The sequence below is a fragment of the Arvicola amphibius genome, chromosome 3, assembly GCF_903992535.2.
Source record: "Arvicola amphibius chromosome 3, mArvAmp1.2, whole genome shotgun sequence".
Lineage (NCBI taxonomy): Eukaryota > Metazoa > Chordata > Mammalia > Rodentia > Cricetidae > Arvicola > Arvicola amphibius.
In genome coordinates this window covers 51168291-51190372 of record NC_052049.1, presented here as the reverse complement: position 1 = coordinate 51190372, position 22082 = coordinate 51168291, and the positions used below count along the sequence as shown (strand labels likewise).

At 41.3% G+C, this 22082-nt stretch overlaps 1 protein-coding gene across 4 annotated transcripts in view; it reads right to left on the bottom strand.

Moving 5' to 3' along the window:
- Nucleotides 1-8166: 8166 nt before the first annotated feature.
- The window catches only part of Polk (DNA polymerase kappa), a 58401-nt gene continuing 44485 nt past the window's right edge, over nt 8167-22082 (bottom strand). Inside the window, exons 7-15 of one of the 4 annotated variants that reach the window (XM_038322532.1) lie at nt 21826-22071; nt 20570-20694; nt 19139-19305; nt 16079-16111; nt 14473-14569; nt 12767-12938; nt 10094-10996; nt 8886-8919; nt 8167-8554 (exon numbers count right to left, since the gene is read on the bottom strand). In XM_038322532.1, the coding sequence (XP_038178460.1) occupies nt 8470-8554; nt 8886-8919; nt 10094-10996; nt 12767-12938; nt 14473-14569; nt 16079-16111; nt 19139-19305; nt 20570-20694; nt 21826-22071 (1862 nt within the window). In that variant the 3' untranslated portion in view covers nt 8167-8469. The remainder of the gene's footprint in view (nt 8555-8885; nt 8920-10093; nt 10997-12766; nt 12939-14472; nt 14570-16078; nt 16112-19138; nt 19306-20569; nt 20695-21825; nt 22072-22082) is intronic. The other 3 variants (XM_038322533.1, XM_038322534.1, XM_038322535.1) reach the window with 3 other exon arrangements.

Sequence of the window (22082 nt, the reverse complement as noted above, 5' to 3'; positions counted from 1 at the left end):
TTGTCTAGAGTTCCACAGTCAGGGCTACACTAAGAAAACCTGTCTCGAAAAACGAACAAACTAAAAGCACTGATTTTTTTGCTCTACACCCTTCTAGAAATGTGTTGAGTGAGACTGGTCCTCTCCAGCACAGGACACAAGACCCGAAGCTATACATGGTGGCAGCTTTTCTTCTTGATTCTCCTGAGAGCTTGGACAAGATGCAAGCTATGAAGCATCACGTGATGCTGTCTTTTTCAAACAGCAAATGAATTATCTCAATGTGCTGATGTGTGGCTGGATTTTGTTTTTACCTTTTTGACTCTTTTGGGGGCCCTCCATACAGCTCCCAAATAAAACACACAGAGGCTTATTCTTCCTTATAAATGCTTGGCCTTAGCTTGGCTTCTTTCTAGCCAGCTTTTCTTAAATTATCCTGTCTACCTTTGCCTCTGGGTTTTTATCTTTCTCTATTCTATATACCTTTCTTTACTTCTTACTCCATGGTTTGTTGTGTAGTCTGGTCCCTGGAGTTCGCCTCTCCTCCTCTCGTTCATCTATTCCCTCTTCCCAGATTTCTCCTATTTATTCTCTGCCTGGCAGTCCCGCCTTTCCTTTCTCCTGCTTAGCTACTGGATGTTTAGTTCTTTGTTAGACCAATCACGTATTCTAGGCAAGGAAAGTAATACAGCTTCACAGAGTTAAACAAAGTGTAACATAAAAGAATGCAACACATCCTTGAATCATTAAACATAGAGTCCACAGCATAAACAAATGCAACACATTGTAAAATAATATTTCCCAGCAGGTTACCTTGCCAGGGAAGCTCTTCCCCTTCCTGGGGCTCTCTGGTATCTTCTGCTGCACAGCATCTGGTTTCTAACTCTCTCTCCCCAGACCTAACTCTCTTCCCCATCCTTTTCAATGCTTTTATTCAATGCTTTCAACTTTCATATAATTAAAGCTCAGGCTGTCACTTCTTTCAAAGAAGGTACTCTACTCACTCGATTCTAAAATATTATGAACACCACCCCTCCTCTCTCTCATTTCCTTTAGCTGCTCTTTTGTTTATGGGAGTTGTCAGACAGAACAGATATTATTTAGTATGTATCTAACATTAGACATCTCCAAGGCAGGAGGTTTCTCAGGCTTTCTCCCCTGCTGTACCTCCCATGCCTTACAGTAGTTCCTTGTCAAGTAAATAGGGAAACAGTTCTACCTGGGAACAGCTGCCAGTGCTCAGTCCTGAAAGCTTTCATTTCTCTCCTAACAGAAGGTTGGCTAGGAAGGCTACATGTGGCTAGAACAGCTATGAACGAATGTGTCCTAGCCCCAACCACAAACATACTCAAAATGTTTTGAAATTTAAAACAATATTGACACACTTTTTTCCCCCATTTTCAAGTGTGTGGTGTGTATTCGTGTATGCAAATTTTTCACCTGTTAGGTGCATGTGGAGGCTGAAGTTGATGTCGGGAATTATCCTGGATTGCTTTCTTGCCTTATTGAGGCAGGTCTCTCAAATCCTGGGCTCACAGGATGCGGCTGGAATCATAGGCAGGCCACCAGGCTGACTTGGCATTGACGTGCATTCTGGGGACCAAATGCCAGTCCTCACACTTTTCTTGCAAACACTTTAACGGCTAACATATCTTCTCAGCTCCGATTGCAAGACTCTTAAGTGTGCACTTTGAAGCTAACATCGTGTTTCTATCTCAAAAGGCTTGGACATGCCTGGGTATGTTTAAATTCGCAGAACGAGAAGGAAGAAGAGGAAGAAGAAAAGAAAAGAAGAAGAGGAGGAGGAGGAAAAAGGAGGAAGTAACATTATTTATTGATTCCTTTATTCTCTGGTCAGACACTGTTCCCTAGAGTCCCACTTGACTTATTTACCTCTTAAGAATATTACCCTCACTGAGGAAAAACTGTTGCCTGAGGCTGATTCTTCTTCCTTCTTGTGAGTAAAATGTTTTAAGGAAGTCTGGAAGCTTGTAGGCCAGGGTGCCATGATAACTCTGAAAAGTTTTTGTGTACCAATAAACCTCTCTGCCGACACAATAATCCAAATCAGACCAAATTAGAAAAAGCTCAGGTCTAACAGATACTAGCACTCTCGGGTGGCCTTCCAGGTTATCAGAGAGGAGATGGGGAAGGAAGACCTGAAAACCACGTGTTTGTTCTCTGGGCGGCGGGGGAGGCGGGGAGCAGTTTAAATACCCTGTGGGAGTGGTCTTGAGCATCTCTGGGGAGTGGGTCACCATTTGGTGGGCTTTCTCAGAGATGGAGTCTGAGCTGAGGCAGCTCCCAGGGAAGGAGGCTTGGGATGGAACTTTCCACCAAACATTCCAGACTCTGGGTATATTGGTGCCAGGGGTTGGGGTGACACTTCCACCCAAACAAACTCTAGTCTACCAAGTTCTCCCGAGCCAGGCCCTCTAGCCTGTTACTCTGCTGTTCCCATGGGTACCTCGAACTCAGGTACAAAATAGCTGTGTCTGCTTCCAGGAAGTGGGGCAGAGGGGAGAAACAGGGAGTCAAAGAGGACACTAGAGCTTCCATAAGAAGGTTCTAGCATGCTGCACAAGGCTTCTTCACACAGCCCACTGGCTAACCTTCAGTCATGCACCTAGACCTTACTGCAAGGGTGTGTGTTACAGGAGGAAGAACGTGAGATGCTCTGCTGGACTCAGGGGATTCCCTCTGAGACGCTGGACAATTGCTTCTGCTTGCTAACAAAAGGCCGATAGTGCTGTGCCAGGCCATCACACTTGGGAATCAGATGAGAAACAGCCTCACATTTCTGCCAGCCTGCAATCACAGAGCAGCGACTGATCCGCAGTTACCTTAGAGACCACGAGTTCTCCTTATGGTGTGTGCTCTGTTGCTGGGTGTCTAGAGTGCTTCCTAAGGCCCGCTGCCCCTCCCCCACCACGTGGGAATGCTTTTCAACAGGAGCAAAGGCCCCTTCAGGAAAGGATGCCCTTCTGTCTGGGACTAATAACTGCTTCAAGTTCCCCTCTCTTCATGAAGCCTCTGAAGCATATTTGCTGTGGTTTTCTGTGTGGCTCTCTGCTTACCAGATTGTAGGCTAGTATTAGGAGAGCATGAATGACCTTACAAGGCAGGTGCCTTCTATTTGTTATTAAGAGCTATCACATTTCCGGGGAGTTTGACTGGTTAACATTATATAGTTTGTGCCAAGGTGGGAATACCATAGTTTCTACACATAGAGAGTCACTAACTCCTCCCTTACCATTCCTCTCAAACTTGCAGAGTTAGCAGCTTTGAAGAAAAAGCAACTCAACATGATATTTTGAAAACACTTTATGGTCAATCTTTGGAAAGGCACTCGAGTTGACAGGGGAAGCTGAGGAATCAGTTGGGATGTCAGCATGTGGGCAACTAGTAAAGCTTCATAGAAGGAGAGAAATGGATCTTTCCAAAGGGCTCTAGAAGGGCAACTGGAATTTGCTAACATATTTGGGGTTGACAGAAGTAGAAGCAGAAATAGGGAGGATGAGCTCACACATAGCCCGTGATGAACAGCGACATTTAACATGAGAACAGCAGGTGTCGATTGCTAGCTTTCTCTTGATTTTACCTCCTATGTTCTTACACTGGGCACTGCCTACATTCTCTGGGCATGAAGCTCCTTCTTTAACTCGGCAGCACAGCTCCTACCGTGTCAGTGTGGGAGCTCTGTCTCTTGAAGATTGCACTTCAGTAGGCTCCTGAACCTTCCAACTCAATGCTAAGGTTGGATCCAAAGCACTTCTGAGAGAATGGTCTGTGTGTGCAAATACATTCCCAGAATGCTACATTTCTGTTGTCACAGAGGACAGATGTCTAGCCACAAATTACCCCAACAATAGGACATAATAAGAGCCACTTCTTTGTCCTTCATCGATGAGACAGTTGTACTGACTAGGCCTGTTTATGCTACCTGTAGTGCATACTAATGATACGCCATAAACAAGCAGGCCAGGCTCCATATCGGAGACGCCCTCAACATGTTAAAAATTGGAGACTTTTTCTGCATTAAAAAAGGGAGAAAAAAGTCACCATAAGATCCTTATCTTTTTATTCTTTATTCAAATACAGTTTTGATTGACATTTATTTTGCAAGCAAACTGAAAGGGTCACCCTGGAAGGTTCAGGTTGCTCAACTCCTTCCTATGTTTTGCAAAGAAAGACTCCTCTCTTCGGAACCAGCCTTGGAGCCTGTGGCCTATACCAGTCTGATAAGAATGTTTCCTGTCCACAGCTTGGGGCCACATTGTATTCGTTTGAAGAGATAGCTTATATTGCCAACTAGCAGAAGCTGAATGCTTGCTTTCTGAAGACTGAGACCTTGGACCAGTTTAAACCTCTGGAAGGTTTAAAGCTAAGGTCAGTTGGGATGACAGGAATGCCTGCCACAGACTTTCCAGGAAAAAGTCTGGGTGACAAGGGTTGAGCAGGGTGTCTTGGTGATATTTTGTATGTACTGGAATACAGTACTTGTGGGAGAATTGTATATGCTTCATATTCCTCCCCTGGGAGCATGAGGCTTTGCCGGCCTCACCCCCATACCATGCTGCATATCAAACTGAGGGTCTTGTATATACAGGAAACCATTCTACTTCTGAGTCTCATCTAGTTTCTTTGCTTATTTTGATTTATATCTTTTTACAAACTATAATCTTGGGCTCTTCAGTTTTCCTCAGTTCTGTTAGTCCTTCTAGCAAATAATCAGATGAGGGGAGCCTAGGGACTCCCAGCACAGTTAGGGTGCAATTAAGTTTAAGTTTTCTTTATAAGTTATTAACCACAGAAGGACCATTTATTTAACAACCAACACGTTCACACTAGGTTATTTAAAATACCCCTTCCATTACCAATGCTACTGTTAATACTTTATTAATTGCTACCTAAAGTTTAGTAGCTACTTATCTCTCTTTCTCTGAGACAGGGTCTCAGTATATAAACCAGGCTGGTCTTGAACTTGAGATCTTGCCTCTGGCTCCTGAATGCTGGCATTAAAAGTGTGTGCCACCATGCCTGGCTCTATCTACCAATCTCTAAGATTATTATTGTACTTAACAATATAATGACGCCAGGGTGGGGGTAGTTTTATACAGCCATTCTTCCTGTTGGTGAATAAGATTATTTCATTGATTCACTTGTACTCTTCATCTAGTCCCAAGTCCTTCAACGTTTTTCCTTCTGGGGCACCTCTCAGATCCCCATGATACACAAGATTATTTTTATTCTATTTTCTAATTGGTTATAGCAGATTTATAGGAATCTTTATAAGACAGAACTTTACTGAACTCTGAAAAATGTAGATTTATTTAAAAAGTAGGCAAGTGAGAAAAAAATAACCTTTCTCTTAAAATAACGTCGGCAAACGCGCTGACCACATGAAGTTTCATTTTTACTTGTTCCTACCTTTTACTCACTTTATCTGCTAAACTGACTAAAAACCAAATTGTTTTCAGAGGTGACTATTCTCAAAGTGAGGATTCAAATCATTTCTAAAACTTAGCAGCGCCGAATTGTTTCTTCTTCTAACACAGTGGGAATTCAGTAATACCTTTGTAGTTTAATTGTCCCTGTCCGGGTGACTACTATGGCTAAGACCGTCTTGACGGCTCTTGGCCATTCAGATTCTCTTCCATGTGAAGTGCATTTAAAGTCCTTTGTGTCACTTTCTACCGGCTATTGTTCTTCCTGAGTCTCAATTAACAATCAAATTAATATTCCAGATTCTAGCCCCTCCCCCACACCAATACTACATACATGTGTTACAAACATGCTTTCCCATGATTTGACTTTCTAAGTTTATGGGTCCTCACTTATTATCCCTTCTAAGTTTCATTATGCTTTCTAACAATTCTTCAAGAACTTAAAAAATGTGCTGGATATACAAGATAAAACAGATAATAAAGAATGTGGGAGAAGTCCAGACAGAAAACAAAGATGAAGCTATCAGAGAAGGAGATCAGGCACGTAGAGAAATCTGGGCATGGAGCAAGCAGACCTCAAGTCAACAACAGTTTTTCTCTACAGTGCTGCCTGCAGGCTTTGCCCTTGGCTTCTTGCCCTGTCTTCCCTTGAAGATGAACTGTGATCCGGAGGTGAAGAGGACTCAGTCTATCAACAACCAGGTGGCAGGTGGCCTATGGCCGGGGATGGGATGGTCGGGGACAGCCCGGGTGGTGAAACGGATTTGATGTATGACTCAAAGCTGGGACAACACACAAAGGATGAGACATGGAACTTGCGTTGGGTTGGAGAGGCCAAGACAAAGCTTTCTGCTTAGGAGCCTTCTGGTGAGGAGGCAGTCATTTCTCTAGGAAGCCCTGGTTTTCTCCTGGTGAGAGGGGAATATGCCACCCTGACTGAGGTACCTACACCACCGCTCCTGCACCTAAGGCTCAGGGAACTGTGGAGGGTGGGGTGGAAAGACTGTCAGAGCCAGATGACCAGGGAGTCTGCCGACAATGTCCTCTATGTATGACGAGGAAGCTACACCCACAAAATCTCAACAATATAGTCATGTAAACAAGATCTACACAATGGCAATACTAGTTAAACATGCCAACACGGATGGGGAAATCTCACAAGGCTCCTTCCTAGATGAAGAGCTCCAAGTAATTCATGACAGCTGAAAGTGGGAGAGTCCGTCTGCTCCAGGGCCAATGCAGGGTACGTTAATCAGCCCCATGGAGTCAGCCCTAACACACAGACATAGGGCTGTACTAAACGGACTCAGCAGGTTACATACAAGTTAACAGTGTGTACGTATGCGCGCGTGCACACACACACACTCACACACACTCACACCTATATGCAACAATAACAATTTATAAACAGGTCATGAATTTGAGAGAGATTGAGGGGAACATGGGGGAAGTTGAAAAAGAAAGAGAGAAGAAAATAATGTAAATAATTAACATGTAAGAGATTCTCAAAGGTTTTAAAATTTTATTTTAAATTATTAAATGTTATATATTATGGCATTCAATTAAATTGGGTATCTACATGAAAATAATTTATTATTTAATGTGGAAAACTAAAAATAAATTTAGATGGGGAAAAACAATAAATAGAGTAATAGCTACTTTTCAATACATTAAATCAGTTTCACTGAATCTTATAAATAATTTACATAAGTAAATCACAATCAATAACCGAAACACCACAGCTTTGGGACTGTCCACGGTGTAAAAGTAAGGTGTACAGGTAGGGCCTGCACATCAGCAAGCTTTCAGTCCATCGCTAACGAGGCCAGTGATTAAGTCAGGTCGCGACTGTGGCAAAGCCCGAAGGATGCTATTCCTCAAATATTTCCCTGTCTACTCTAAATGAACTAAAATACTCAAAGACCAAAACCATAAGAAAAAAAGATTCAGTTCTCTTTCTCCTTTTTTGTTTTTTGAGACACAGTTTCTCTGTGTAGCTCTGGCTGTCCTAGAACTCTCTCTCTGTAGACCTGGCTGGCCTTGAACTCAGAGATCTACCCGCCTCTTCCTTCTGAGTATTGGGATTAAAGGCGTGTGCCACTGACCAGCAAGATTCAGTTCTTAAAGCAGTAGCAAAAAGGGCTTTTTGATAAGAGCGTGTGGGTGACACTATGCTCGGAGCAACTCCTCAACTGCTGTGAATCTTTCTGTAGTTGAGGGAAGGGCAGAGCTTCACCAGGCGTTCATCTTCTGAGCTGCACATTTTCTCTTAATGAGGAGGATGAAAATCAAGTGACTTCACAACTCATCTTGTTTACTACAGATTTGTAGGGAGCCAAACGTAATTACAAAGAAACGAAATACTGCCATTTAAATACTGAGTTAAAAAAACAAACAATTTTGAGTTATAAACTAAATATTTCTTTACATGAACCAAGTCCTTCTTTATAAGATAAAGGAAGTAAGTAAGGAAAAACAACTAACAATAGTTTGAACAAGTCCTTCAAACACAGATAATACTGTGCATTACTTTCCTGCAGGTACCCATGCTATCTCTGTTAAACTAATGTTCTTCACAGACCTCATGGTTAAATCTAACTACAAATGCTCACAGAACCCTTCAGGCACAAGAGCAAGCCCAGCAGCATCCAGTGGCAACCCAGCAGCGAGGCACTAAGACACCTGTGCTGACCAGGCGGCTAGGCACCAAGACGCCCGTGCTGAAACAAGGGCACACGACTCAGAGTCCTTATAAGTGTTTTATATTCATTATAAAATAACATGTCATCTTCTGACTGCCCCTTTTACTTTTGTTTTAAAGTTATCTCTAACAAGACTGATTTCCAACTGATATATACTGGGAATGAGATTCTTATGGTTATTAAAGAAAATATAAAGAAATAAGTTAATATAGTCTACATTCTTTAAAAAGACCATGTGGGGAGGTATTATTGCACTTGTCTTCCTTAAATAATAAATTTAAAATGAGGAGGAACAAATACATTGATTCTAAAACTAAAATTTCAATAAAAACGCTCAAAGTTCATTTGAAAAATATATCAAGGGTCTGTCTGGGACCTTGGGCTTTCGTTTTCCTTGATGTGGAGCTCTTTGTCTTCAGTCCTGGCCTGGAATGAGAAAGAATACACAATTTCTATGTAGAAAAAATATGTGAAAATAATTTTGCAAAACAGTTTTGTTTTGTTTTTCAGTTTTTGGAGACAGGGTTTCTCTGTAGCTTTGGAGCCTGTCCTGGAACTAGCTCTTTAGACCAGGCTGGCCTCGAACTCACAGAGATCCACCTGCCTCTGCCTCCCAAGTGCTGGGATTAAAGGCGTGTGCTACCACCTCCCGGTCTGCAAAAACAGTTCTTAAAATGTTACTTGGTTAGTTATAAAAGCAAAGTTTAGCCCCTAAAATCTCAAGAGTAAAACATGAGCTTGTGGCTCTCAGTCATACCTTTTTGTTCTTCCTGCAGCCTTCTGAAGTCTATCTGCAGGGCAAAGAAAAACCAAGAAATTCCATCAGGAAAAAGATAAAACAATTGAAAAAGCTTCACAAACATTAAAGAGATAAAACTGCCAGACTAAAGATAATATTATACATACTCCAAACTAACTTTTAAGACTATTGTATTACATTAATTAAACCAGCGCTTCTGTGTGCGTGTACACGTTTGGAGGTGAATGGATGACTTTGGGAAGTCAGTTCTTTCCTCCCGTCATGTGGTCCACAGATCAAAATCAGATTGGAAGCCTTGTTATCGAGCACCTACACCCTCGAGCCACATGGCCGGTCTCACAAAGTTAATCTTATAGTATCGTTTCCTTAAACTTTACTAGTTCTCCTGGCATTAAGCTTAAGTTCTGCATCCCTGCTCCATCAGCACAACAGAGAGACAAGTGCAAGGCTTCCTGCCCTCTGAGCACAGCCGGTTGTCACTGCGCGCCAGCGGTTGCTCCTCTCTGAGCACAGCCAGTTTGTCACTGTGCACCAGCGGCTGCTCCCCTCTGAGCACAGCCGGTTGTCACTGCGCACCAGCGGCTGCTCCCCTCTGAGCACAGCCGGTTGTCACTGCACCAGCGGTCGCTCCCCTCTGAGCACAGCCGGTTGTCACTGCGCACCAGCGGCTGCTCCCCTCTGAGCACAGCCGGTTGTCACTGCACCAGCGGCCGCTCCCCAGGGAATTCTATTTTGTTAGATCACTCCATCCATTCACTTTTAACTTTATTCCATATTAAATCAAAACTATACTTGAGTTTACCCTCAATTCAAAAGCTCAGTTTGAGTTATTTCTAGCTATGGTAAGGCAGAACTATTATTTTCCTCAATGAGAGCAAACACAAGCCACCCTTTTGATAGTCTGTATTTCAGATTTAACACTTTCAGTAAGTTTAGTAAGACATATCCCTAGAAAATCACATTCCTCTTATTTTTTAAATTAATTTTAAGCGTATTGGTGTTTTGCCTACATGTATGTCTGTGTACTGTACATGTGCCTGTTGAGGCCAAAAGATGGCACTGAATCCCCTGGAATTGGAGTTATAGAAGGCTGTGAGCAACCATGTGGGTTCTGGGGACCAACCCCGGGTCCTACGCAAGACCAGCAAGGACTGCCGGTCGGTCTCCACCCGGCGCTGCATTCCTCTTCATGACTGTATGCTTACCAGTACTTCTGGAGCTCCCTTTGGGTTGGTTAGCTGAATTAACTTCATTGTTTCTCAGTTCTCGGATAATGCCTTTATTTAAGCAAATATCCACGTGCACATTGAAGAGGGTAAGATCAGAAGTCTTCTGTTCTAGGTTACAAACAGGACAAACTAGAGCTTGTCCTGTTACCACCTCATCTGTACAGGGCTGGATGGACTCTTGCCTACTTAATATTCTGACAGTTTCATTCGCCAATGAAACAGGACAAGACTGGCTGGGAATATCAGAACATTCCTCTTTGCTGTGATTACTCCCTATAGTGTCGATACTTGCTGCTTTCGATGAGTTGTCTTCAGTTTCTACCAGATCCACACCATCCGCTGAAGTGATCTCCGCATCTTCATAATCCCGCTTCTCACATAGTGGAATAGAGCGGTGTGCATCTTCCTCCTGACCAGCAGCTGCCGAGGAGGCATGGGAATGAGAGTGTTCACTGGCTGACGGTTCATCCAGACACGCATCTACATGTTCGTTAAAGGCTTCCAGACTGATGCCTTCTTGTTCCCTAAAGCAAACTGGACACGTAAATGTCTGACAGTTATTGGAATTCTTTGATGTTTCCAAACTCTCGCTCGTCTTCTTTAAAGCCTGGAATGGTTGTGAGGTCTGTACAGCTTGCTGATCCACAATTTCACATCTGGGTGCGTCTTGATGGCTCAAGATCCTTTCTGATCGCTTTTTATCAAAGAAACTCTTCTTATGAGACATTTCCAAAGGCTTTACAAACTCAGTTTTGTCGGTTTTGTCTAGAACACACCCAGGAGATGACAAAGCCTGGTGTCCAGCTTGTAAGAAACCAATGATGCTCCTTTGTTGGTGCTTCTTGTCATCTTCGTTGGAAAAAGTCGACATCCGCACACCTAAATGAAACCCAAACCGTCACTTTCCAATTGTATAAATGTAGCCACACCCATACAAAGGGAACAAAACACTTAACAGTACTACCATGACACATATGCAAAAGGTAACTGGAGATGTACATACTCATACACATACGTACTCTTTTTTTAAATGCTAAGGTTTGCACCCACATATAAGTCTTTGGCATGTTATGCATATAATTTACCAGTCAGCCACATTCCCAGACCAACATTTTCCAAATTAAAGGATACTTTTTTGAAGCTTACATTATGAAAAACTCACTTTGCTTTATAAAACTGGGTGTTAGTAAATGTTAATCTATTGGAGTTGGTGTGATTACATGGAACTTGCAGCAATGTTTCACATGGGCGCCATTAAGTAGGCAGTAACTAATTGGACTTCAGCTCTGATGTTTCTCAATAGACTTCCCTTTCTAAGGAGTCTTCATTTTCATGACAATTGAACAGAGAATTCCCATATGCCCCCTGCTGTCATTCACACACAGCTTCCGGTACTACACACGTGCACTGACGCCCGCGGCACTATCACCCGGTCTACGGTTTCCCTCAGTATCCAGTCTTAGCAGTGCCCATGCTGTGAGTTAAGATGCAGCTATAAAGACGTGAATTCACCATTAGATTCAGACTTGTTTCACTAGCCTCAGAGTCCTCTGCCTTCTCTCTTCATCTGTCTCATTGGGCAATATTGTGTTTTCACTGGCTCCAAGGTTTTGCCTTTCTCAAGATGCCAAATTGCTGGAATCATACAATATTTGCTTCTTTCACTTAGCAATATTTACTTAAGTTTGCTCCTTGTCCTTTTGTAGCTGATTTATATACTGAACATCATCCCATTGTCTGGACAACCTTGCTTGCTTCTAGGTTTTGCAATTATGAATAAAGTTTCTGTACATACTTGCTCTTTGACTGCTTTTATTTTATTTATGTATAATTATTATTACTATTTATTATTTTTGGTTTTTTAAGACAGGTTTTTTTTTTGTCACATTGGCTGTCCTGGAACTCGTTCTGTAAACCAGGCTGGACTCAAACTCACAGAGATCCGCCTGCCTCTGCCTCCCTAGTGCTGGGATTAAAGGCGTGCGCCACCACTGCCCAGCTCTTTAGTTCTTTTTAATATACTTCATTCAGCGGTTTCACTGTGCGCGGTCTCTCAAGTGTGAAAACAAGATTAATGATCCTCTCTTAGCAATCACAGTCACGTGGAAGCACGGCTTTCTAGTTTGTGTCCCATGGGTAACGACGGGCAGTGTCACAATCTGGGACTGTAATTCTGAAATCCAAAATTTCTGAAATTGTAGCTGAAGTCTCTGTAGCTGAATAAACTGACATGATGTTATCTAGTACCCTCACAATCCAAACAACAAGTTGTCTCTGTTGCTTGTGACAGAAACACCCACATGTTTCTTCATGTCATGGCGCACTAGAGCCCCAACAGAGCATTACAGAGGATAATTTAAATGCCCTGCACTTGTTTCCCAAGTCTGTTAAGTTTTGCATTTGGAAACACCTTGCCTCGAGGACTTCAGAAAGAAGGATGAGAACAACTCCCATAGGTCCAGACAGAATTAAAATCACATTCTGACCATGCATCTGGCTCTAGGAACTACAAAGTACAACAGCAAGGTAAAGAAGTTCTTAAACAGAGGGAAAAAGATCTCCCAAGTGACTTTATTTTTTAGGGAGGGGCCATTAAACATATAAGGGAAAACAAGAATGGGGGGGTGGGAGGGGGAGAGAGAGACCTACCCATCAACCTTAGCCTCAGGGGATGTGGAGAAGTCGCGTTAATTTCTGTCCTTAGCAGTTCCTTAGCAACGGCAAATATTTCTTCTGCAGTAGAAAGGGTGGACTGAACTGTAGACGCACGAGTTTTTACTTCAAAATTCACGTTCTTCAGCTTAACGGTAACAGTTCTCCCCTAAAAGACACGCAGCACATTACCACGGCAGGCTTCAGAGGATAGGCTGACTCCAGGTTAGAAATGTTTAGGAAGGCTGTCTGTACGTAGGAATATGCACTGTAATCAGCTGCCATAAAACATGGTCCTGTAAACTCTCACAGTTAAGATCCGTGTCTGAAAAATATCACTTAGTGAATAATCAGTAGTTCCTTCCTCAGCCAGTTAAGAAACAGTTTTCTATGAAGGGCAAAGGGAACTGCGCCTTTCCATCTACTGTCCGGCTCCCTCAGGTTAATTCAGCACTGAAGGCCAGGGAATGAATAGCTCAGCCTTACTGCAAGGCTGTCACATGCCAGAGAGCGACGCTAGAAGTTTCTAGGAACCATCTTTACAGCTGGTGTCTTAAGGACATGAGGCTGCAGTTGGGGAGGACTGATGACAGTTTAGTATTTCCTGGGGTTAAAGCAATGGGCAGCTGTTCCACTTGAGGCCAGTTCAGCTTTCTGACTCACTTCCTGACTCACTTCGGAACCACTAACTTCAGGCTGGAGAAGCCTCTCACACACTCCCTTTACCAGGTGATGACGGTGACAGGAAGTGACGGGAAGGCCACCTCACCTCTGTGGTGCTCTTTCCACACTACAGTCTACACCACAGGACAAGCCACACAGAGGCACTCTGTAGGCTATAAGGTTCTCAAGACTGGGTTTATAAAGAAGCGAGAAAGGCAACAAACTCAGACCAAACTAGGGTGACAGGACACTAGCCACCCGCGGTTCTCTGGAGCGATCCAGACTCAGTCTGAACTTGGTTAACAGCAGGTACTAATGTCACTTTTCTAGTGTGACAAAAATCTATCAAATGTTAACAATTGAGGAAAATGGGTGAGAGCTATAATGGAAATCACTATGTTCTTGGAAACAGTCCTGTAAGTCTGAAATGACTCTAAAAATAAAAGTGTATCTCAAAAACAACTCCATAAGAACTATTTTACACTCAAGTAGAGTAGAGCTACAAGTAAAAACTCTCCTCAAATACTCGAATTTTTTGTGATAACTTTTGATACTTTGGTATTACACTTTTTAATAACTAGCCCCGGTTTGAGAGGACTGAGAAAACACTAAATGTGGACCGTTCTGAAGGAAGACAGTTCAGGGCACTCCAGGCTTCGATTCTCAACTCAACGTGTTAACCGGGATCAGAGCCCTGAAACACAATGCCTGTTCTAGAAGGTTATTGTCCCTGTGAGCAAAGACTCCAAGGATGATTGGAAACGAAGTCGGACCTGGCACCTAACTCAGACAGGGCGCTAAGGGCACAGAGCTGGCCTTATCACCCTGGAGCCACTCCAGTGTCACAAGACGTCCTTCACAGAGTGACCTCATCACAGACATCACACAGGTCAGACTCGACTTTGTTTCTGATTGTTGGGAATAGGAATATCCTATTTTATTTGTAAACCACTTTAACAAATGTGTGGTCTCTTGACTTAGAGTACTATCTTACAGTGAGAAAAGCTAAAAGCTGAGATCATCCCCTAAAAAGTCAGCACCTTCAGTCCTTCCTTCTGGAGATCACGAGCGAGCTCAGTGCACAGCTCTTGGCATAAGCTGTACTGTTCTTCTGTTTTAAATATCTCACTGAACGTCCTAGAGAGACAAGAAGGATTTGTGTGCACAATGTAAACCACAGAGGGATAATTTGGTAACAATAGAGTACATTCAAATAACCATACATTTTCCTCAGTACAAATGAAAGTTTTCACATCAACTAACACAAAATTAGGTAAAATATCTACATTCTATATAAATGATCAAAAACATTTAGATAGGTACACTGATCAGCAAAACCCACAATTTTATGCTTTCTCTTTTTTCAGACAAGATCTTACTTTGTAGCCCTGGTTGGGCTAGAACTTGCTATGTAGACCAGGCTGCCCTTGAATTCACAGAGATCAGTCTTGTCTCCTCCTCCCGAAGAACGAGGATTAAAGGTCTCTCTCTCTCTCTCTCTCTCTCTCTCTCTCTCTCTCTCTCTCTCTATATATATATATATATATATATATATATATATATATATATATGCTACCATGGTCAGTGTTTACTCCTTTTTAACTGGCATACTGGGACTTTCTTATTACGAGTTCTTTACATAGCAAAGCAATTAACACTTTATATGTGATTGTGAACCGGGATTTTCCTCCCCTAGTTCCTACCAAATTTGATACCCTAGTACATTTTTGAAAATCTAAGGGGAGTTTTCAAAAAGAAACAGTCAGTGATACTTAAATGTCTCAATAGTGCTGATGTTTTGAAGAAATAATTGAGGGACTTTTAAAATGGACACATTTCCCTCTAAACAAAGTTCCATTAGGATTTCATGTGGCTCCAAACAAGATTCTAGGCCCACAAAACTAGACACTCTCTAACTTCTCCTTTACCAATATTACGTCAGGCTCAACTCTTTATCTGAAACACTTAAGAAGGAAGATTTAGATTTGGGTTGCTTTTTTAAGACAAGTTAATGTGCAATATCTGTCTGTAACAGTGAAATGTCTTCAGATAGGAATCAGGTTTTAAAACAACTTCATTTGTTTCATATATACCTTATACACAGAGCCTGAAGGTACTTATACACAGTGTTCTAATAATCTGTGTTTTGATGGAAAACCATCACATAAAACGAGTGGCAAAGATTTCCATGTGTGATACCATCTCAGCACTCGGGAAGTCTTGGGTTTGGAGCATGTCAGACTTCTGAAACTCCTATCAGAGATGCTTAACATGTAACTTGAAACCTCTGTTCACTTGGCCAATACTTGAAGTTCTTAGAACTTCCACTGTAATGTTTTATGATTCTCAGATAAACATTTAATTGCTCTTATAAAGAAGACTACAAATCCTGAAATGCTTAGTTTTCCCTGAACAGGAGTGATACCTGTATTAAAAATATAAATGCCAACCATGCTGTTCTGCTGTGAGCACAGCAACCAAAGACAATGTGTTGAGCATAGGTGTTTACTTTGGGGTATAAGCTGCCCAATCTGTAAAACATTTTTTATTGTAGTGATATTTTACTAAAAATGAACTTGAAACAGTTTAATATACACCAAATAATGAGTCATTAACTTTATATTTATTTAACATAAAAAACATTACCTTTCAACACTCATGCTTTTTCTTTCTCCATCTCTGAAATGAGAAAAAAAGTATTTATTTCTAAAAAAAAAATTGAGTTCTAGTTTAGTTGGTAAAGCATGAGACTCTTAATCTCAGAGTTGTGGGTTTGAGCCCCACATTGGGCACCATTATGTAAATGGAGACTGTGCTTTCATTTCTCGGCCACTCAAACCTGAATAATCACACAAAACAATATTAATCACAACACTGTTTGGCCAACAACTCAGGCATATCCCTAGCTAGCTCTTATATCTTAAATCAACACATTTCTATTAATCTGTGTATCACTGTGGCTTACCAGTAAGGTTCTGGCATCTTTCTCCTTTGGCAGCTACATGGCATCTTTTTGACTCTGCCTACTCTTTCTCTACATCTCTGTACAGATTTCCCACCTGGCTTTACTCTTCTAAGCCATTGGCCAAAACAGCTTTATTCATCAAACAATAATAGCAACACTTACACAGAAGGACACCCACATCACTTTTGGTCAATAAGAGAATTTAATGTATTCCTTTCAATTAATTAATTTTATGTGTGTGAGTGTTTTGCTGGTATGTCTGTCTGTGATCATGTATATTTAGTGTTCACAGAGGTCAGAAGAGGATGCCTCTGAAAATGGAGCCACCATTTGTGAGCCACCACACGGGTGCTCAGAATCAAAACTGGGTCCTCTGGAACAGCAGCCAGTGCTTTTAATTGCTGAGCCACTTCAACAGGCCCCTAACATTCTCTTTAAATACTTCATTTAAAAAAAAATTTTATCTTACAAAAACCATGGATGCTTTCTTTTAAATCTAAAAGTGACATTGTCACTAAGACATAAATCGATAAGATACTTTGATTTCATGTGTTATGGATCACTTCTATATCCATGGTAGAAAAATATTTGGAAATAGTATCTAACCTGCTTCTATTAAAAGTCTGAATATTAAACGTATGAAAATCAATAGGAGGCAGCAGCGTAACTGTTCTCGGCCACAGGCTCCATCTACATCTCACAAAATTCAGTGCTGTTTCGTTTGGGGGCTTCTACACCAACTCCTCCCCACATTCCGTTCATTATTTCATCTCAGTCAGAATGTGGTATAGGATGATGACAGGATCTAAACCACCTACTTTGAATGGACTCTGGCTACTCTAATAGGGACAACTGAACTAAAGAAACGGAAGTAACACGTGTTTTATTCATTTTCCAAACATTTAATGGATGTAATATGCCTAAGAGTTGCTCGAGAATGTAGATAATAGCTAATAAAGTATAGCAGCTGCTTGTCTTAAGAGGTTTACATTCCCGCAGATGCAAACATACCAACTGCTTGCCTTAAGCAGCTTACATCCCAGTGGATGTAAACAAGTATAGAACACACAGGGCCTGTGAAGGTAGCTCAGTCATCCAGAGCTTGTCTCACACGACCAAGGCCTTGGGTTTGAGTCCCAATACTGTAAAACAAAATAAAACCAGAGCGAAAGAAGGTAGGCCCAACGACGACACAATCCTATAGCAATAATTCCAGCTATTAGGGATACTGAGAGGCCCATAAGTTCAAGGCCAGCCTGGACTACTATACTAGGTAAGTTCAAAGTCACCTGGTTAACTTAGGTGAGACCCTATTTCAAAATAGGAGAGAGAGGATGTTGTTCAGTGGTAGAACACATACCTAATATATGTGAGGTTCAAACATAAGAACCAAGCCCCCCAAAATTCAACAAACAAACAAAGAACAACTAAACAAACAACAACAACAAAGGGCAGTATGTTCCAAAGAGAGAAGTACTACAAACCGAAGCAGCACAGGGCACTAGAGAACACAGACTGGGGGGAGGAAGGCCGGCTACAGTACATCACAAGTAAGCTGTCGATCTCTCACCTAAAGCTGGCCTCTCTATACTACAGACTAACACCTGCTGCATTATATCAAACTGAAAATATGACAATATTTGAATTAATAATCAAGCTATATCACTTACAACTTACAATTGTGAATTCACTTCCAATATGTACATGCAAGATCAAAGTCTTCAAACTGCAGCCTCAAGGAACAAAGAGCGAGCAGAGTAGAGAAGAACTCCGCCAGCTTTGCATGCCCGGCCCCCTCTCCAACAGACGGGGTCTCATTATGTTTTTAGCCTAGGCTAGCCTCTAACTCATCAGTCTTTGCTGTTTTTTCTGTATGAATTTTATCCACATCCTCTTGATTTTATTGCTGTCCTTTAAAGTAAGCACAAGAATCTAAAGAAAGCCAGGCACGGTGATGTTGTGCGCCTGTCTCACGGCACTCCCCCCACACAACCATCCTACGGTCTTTTGAAGGTTTGCTACCAAGACGGGATCATGATAAAAACACTGCCTAGGGTTGACTTTGAGGATTTCCACGCTTCTCTCTATCCGTCCACAACAGTTCAAAGCCCAGACGAAAAGCTGGCAGAAGAAAACACAGAACTTTTGTTTAGGTGTCCCACCTTCTCCCAGGGCTTTGCGAGGTCAGCTCCTTCCAGCCTTCACCTCGGGACGACTGTCAACCCTACAGAAATCTCTGATGTCACTCTTTAGCCCTCACTCCACCTCACTCTCTGCACTGTTTCTTTGGGATTTTCTATTTCTCATACGAGGGTGTAAACTTCATGAAGGCAGAGCTTTGTCCAACCCACTGGCAATGCCTCTAGCGCTTCCAAGAGCCCAGTGGAGGATAAGTACGCGGTATCCATGCACACATCGGAAGCTCTGGCTAAAGAATAAACTGGCGAGCATAAGCTACCTTTCTTTCCTCAACAACCTGACCACCAGCCTTCCTTTTACAGAACAAGACAGGCAGGGGATGGAAGCAACCACCACTCCTTTCTCCCATATTCCTCACCACTGAAGCCAACACCTAGAAGTGAGTCATTATCCCCCCTTTTCCACAGTCAAACTGACAACTTTAACCAAGATAGAACCTAAGTTAAATCAGTCAAGATGAATTTAAAAACATTTGAAAGGTTCACACTGACACTGATGAATGATAATGAGAATGATAAAAAGCTGAATTACTCTACAGGTACCTTGCCAGGTCTGTTGACCCTAGACCCAGGGCGATGTGAAGGAAATAATGCCAGGATGTCTCGGAGAAAAGGAGAGAAAGCAATGCTCTCTGCTGGTAGAGTTCTGTGCAAGTAACAATTCCCAGAGCCATTAACATTTTCTCTGTAACTTTTCCTATTCCAGAAACCTAGAAGAGAATCCACACTTAGATGAAACTGGGTATCTTCAGGGTGGTATAGTCACAGATGAACCAACATTTATAATTTAGGATTTTAAAATGAGATCATAAGTGTGTGCGTATTTGAAGGAGAATGTTGGTGTTGAAGCTTGAACGCAGAGCCTTGAACATGCTAAATAAACTGTCTGCCATGAGTAACTGTTGAAAATTATAATCTTCCGTAGCTTACAAAAGGTATAAATAATACTCTTTTTACATGTCATGCAAGAAGACATTATATTTTGGTCACACAGCTTAATTCAATAGAATTTTTAAAGGCACTTAAAAAAGAGTTCTGTGAGCATACAAATTTTGGAAATGGTAGAGCAAACAAAACTTTTTAGGACAATATTTGTGATTCTTTAATATACTAATATCTGCACTCCGATGGGATTTAGAATTTTGTTTTTGACAAATAAAGTACTTCACCATCTTTAAAATAATAAACTTTCGCATAAGGTTCCAGAGATGACATATTTTATTACAGTGTACTCTATATCTTATGTTTTTTATAACTAAGGATTTTTAAATTATTTTAAATATTTTATAATTAAGGACTTTTAAATGAGATTTTAAAATCTCACTGATATTTGAACTTACCCATTATTAGAACCTAGAACTTAAAAAAAAAGAACATTTATTCATACCTTAGAAAAAACTACTGTGTGTAGTATCTAGGAATCATTAACACTGTGGCCTTTGCTATAGCCTTTTCTTTGAACATTGAGCAATACTTTATATAAACTCAATCATAGCTATTATTTTGAGCAGGCTCTAGACTGTCATATAGTATAGGGCCCAATTGTTAAAAAGGACATACAGCACAAAAATCCAGAAGGTATAAACAATAAAATATGTCATTTTTGCATGCTTGTGGGAAAGTTCTATCATTGTAAGACGGTGAAGTACTTTGATTTAATTCTGTCAGAAACAGAGTTCTCCATCCCTTTGCAGTGCCGCACCTACTCGTCTACCAGCTACCTGACTGGAGGGCCATGGCAGCACCAAGCTACAGCTGAAAGCCTCCTCCAGGTGCTCCTCTTACGTCCTCTGTCCTTGGCAGGTATGGACTTAAAAGTCCACCATCTCTTATTTACTTTAAGCTCTCCTGCAGCCGGCAAAGTTCTCACCTGCCATCTATTTAGATAGTAAATAGAGAATATTTACTATCTATCTGGCGCCTCTCTAGAATTCAGAGTACGTGCACAAATGATAGTTTCATATAAAACCCCACCTTCCTAATAGGCAGGTCCCTGATGAAGTCCATCACTGCTTCTCTGCTGGGGAGAATTTGGTATTGTCCGTTCGGCTTATTCTTATCACTGCACACTTTTGCTAGCATTGTATTGGGGGCAATACCTTCAAAAGAAGAGGAATCAAACATTCAAAGAAGTTGCTATGTAAAAGTTAGCTATGTGATAAGAAAATGAAAGTTAAATGCAAATAATCTGAAATGACACATAACACTACTGACAATGTCCCCACGGCTTTCTGTGCCTTTCTTTAGGGAAAGGGAACGGATTAGCTGTGGCGGGGAAAAATGAGGACTAGTTGAGCTTCCACATTTTCACACCCACGCGTAATTCCTGAACTGAGTAACACCACATAAGTGTCAGCACCTTACTTACAACTGCACTAGGAGTAAGGGATGTTTCTCAGAAAAGATCCAGAATATATCTATGATGGATGCTTTACTTTCCGAGAAGTTTTTCTGAATGTAAGCTTTCACATTAAAAATATAAATATTCTGATTTACAATATATTAAAAGCAACAACAATAAAAACAATCTTTATTGTTACTCCCAGAGAAACCACCACACACTATGATTTACAATTTCTAGGAGTCTTAAGACAATTTATAGTAGGTAACATATGAATGTATTTGTTAATAGTTCATTTTGGTCTTTATAGATATTTTCTTAAAGCTGATTGTGCATGCTTACCATTTGGAATAGAATACTTTACCCTAATCCCAACACACATGACTTTATAATATTTTTTATAATGTGATAATTTTTTTATCACAGGACTTTGTAATAAGTGGTTTTGACCATTATTATTAGTCCCCGTGCTAAGGCCCTGTGATGCTATTAGAGGTTGATGATATATGTAAAGCGGGGGGACTTTATTGGCTTTGGTTTTTTACGAGTTGTTCTTAAGTTGCTATGCTGCAAATTGATCTTTTTCTTGGTGGGAGTTTGGGGAGTTCACCAACTTTCATGTATCTAGGTTCTCTCCTACAACATAATCTAGTACAAGTGCCAATCAAATATTCTGTACAAATCCAACTAAAACATATTTTACACTTAAGGATTACTATTCCAGATTTATGATATTTTTTACCTTGGGCCATAGGCTTTTTGCTTAATAACAGCTTACCTGTAGGTTTAGCTAGCCTCAGTAGATAGAAGCAGCTAGCAGCCAAATCAAATGTTACCCTCTACTTTACAACAAGGAACGTCCCGAGGCTGGGAATATCCCCTTAAATACCTGCGCTGGCTGTCAGTGTTGTTTTCTGTTCAATTCTGAAGCGAATTTCCTTTACCACTTCCTCAGCTGATGTTCCAAAAACAACCGAATTTTGGAGTATTTGAAGATTGCTTTGTTCTTCAGAGTTCAGCTGGGAAGGATTTCCTCTGGGTTGCAAATCAGGAGGACTGTCTTCAAACAGCAGCGGGGAGATGGACCCTTCATATTTGCTCAGCTTGTCAGCTTCCTCACCTGGTTCACCTGAGTCTCAAACAGCA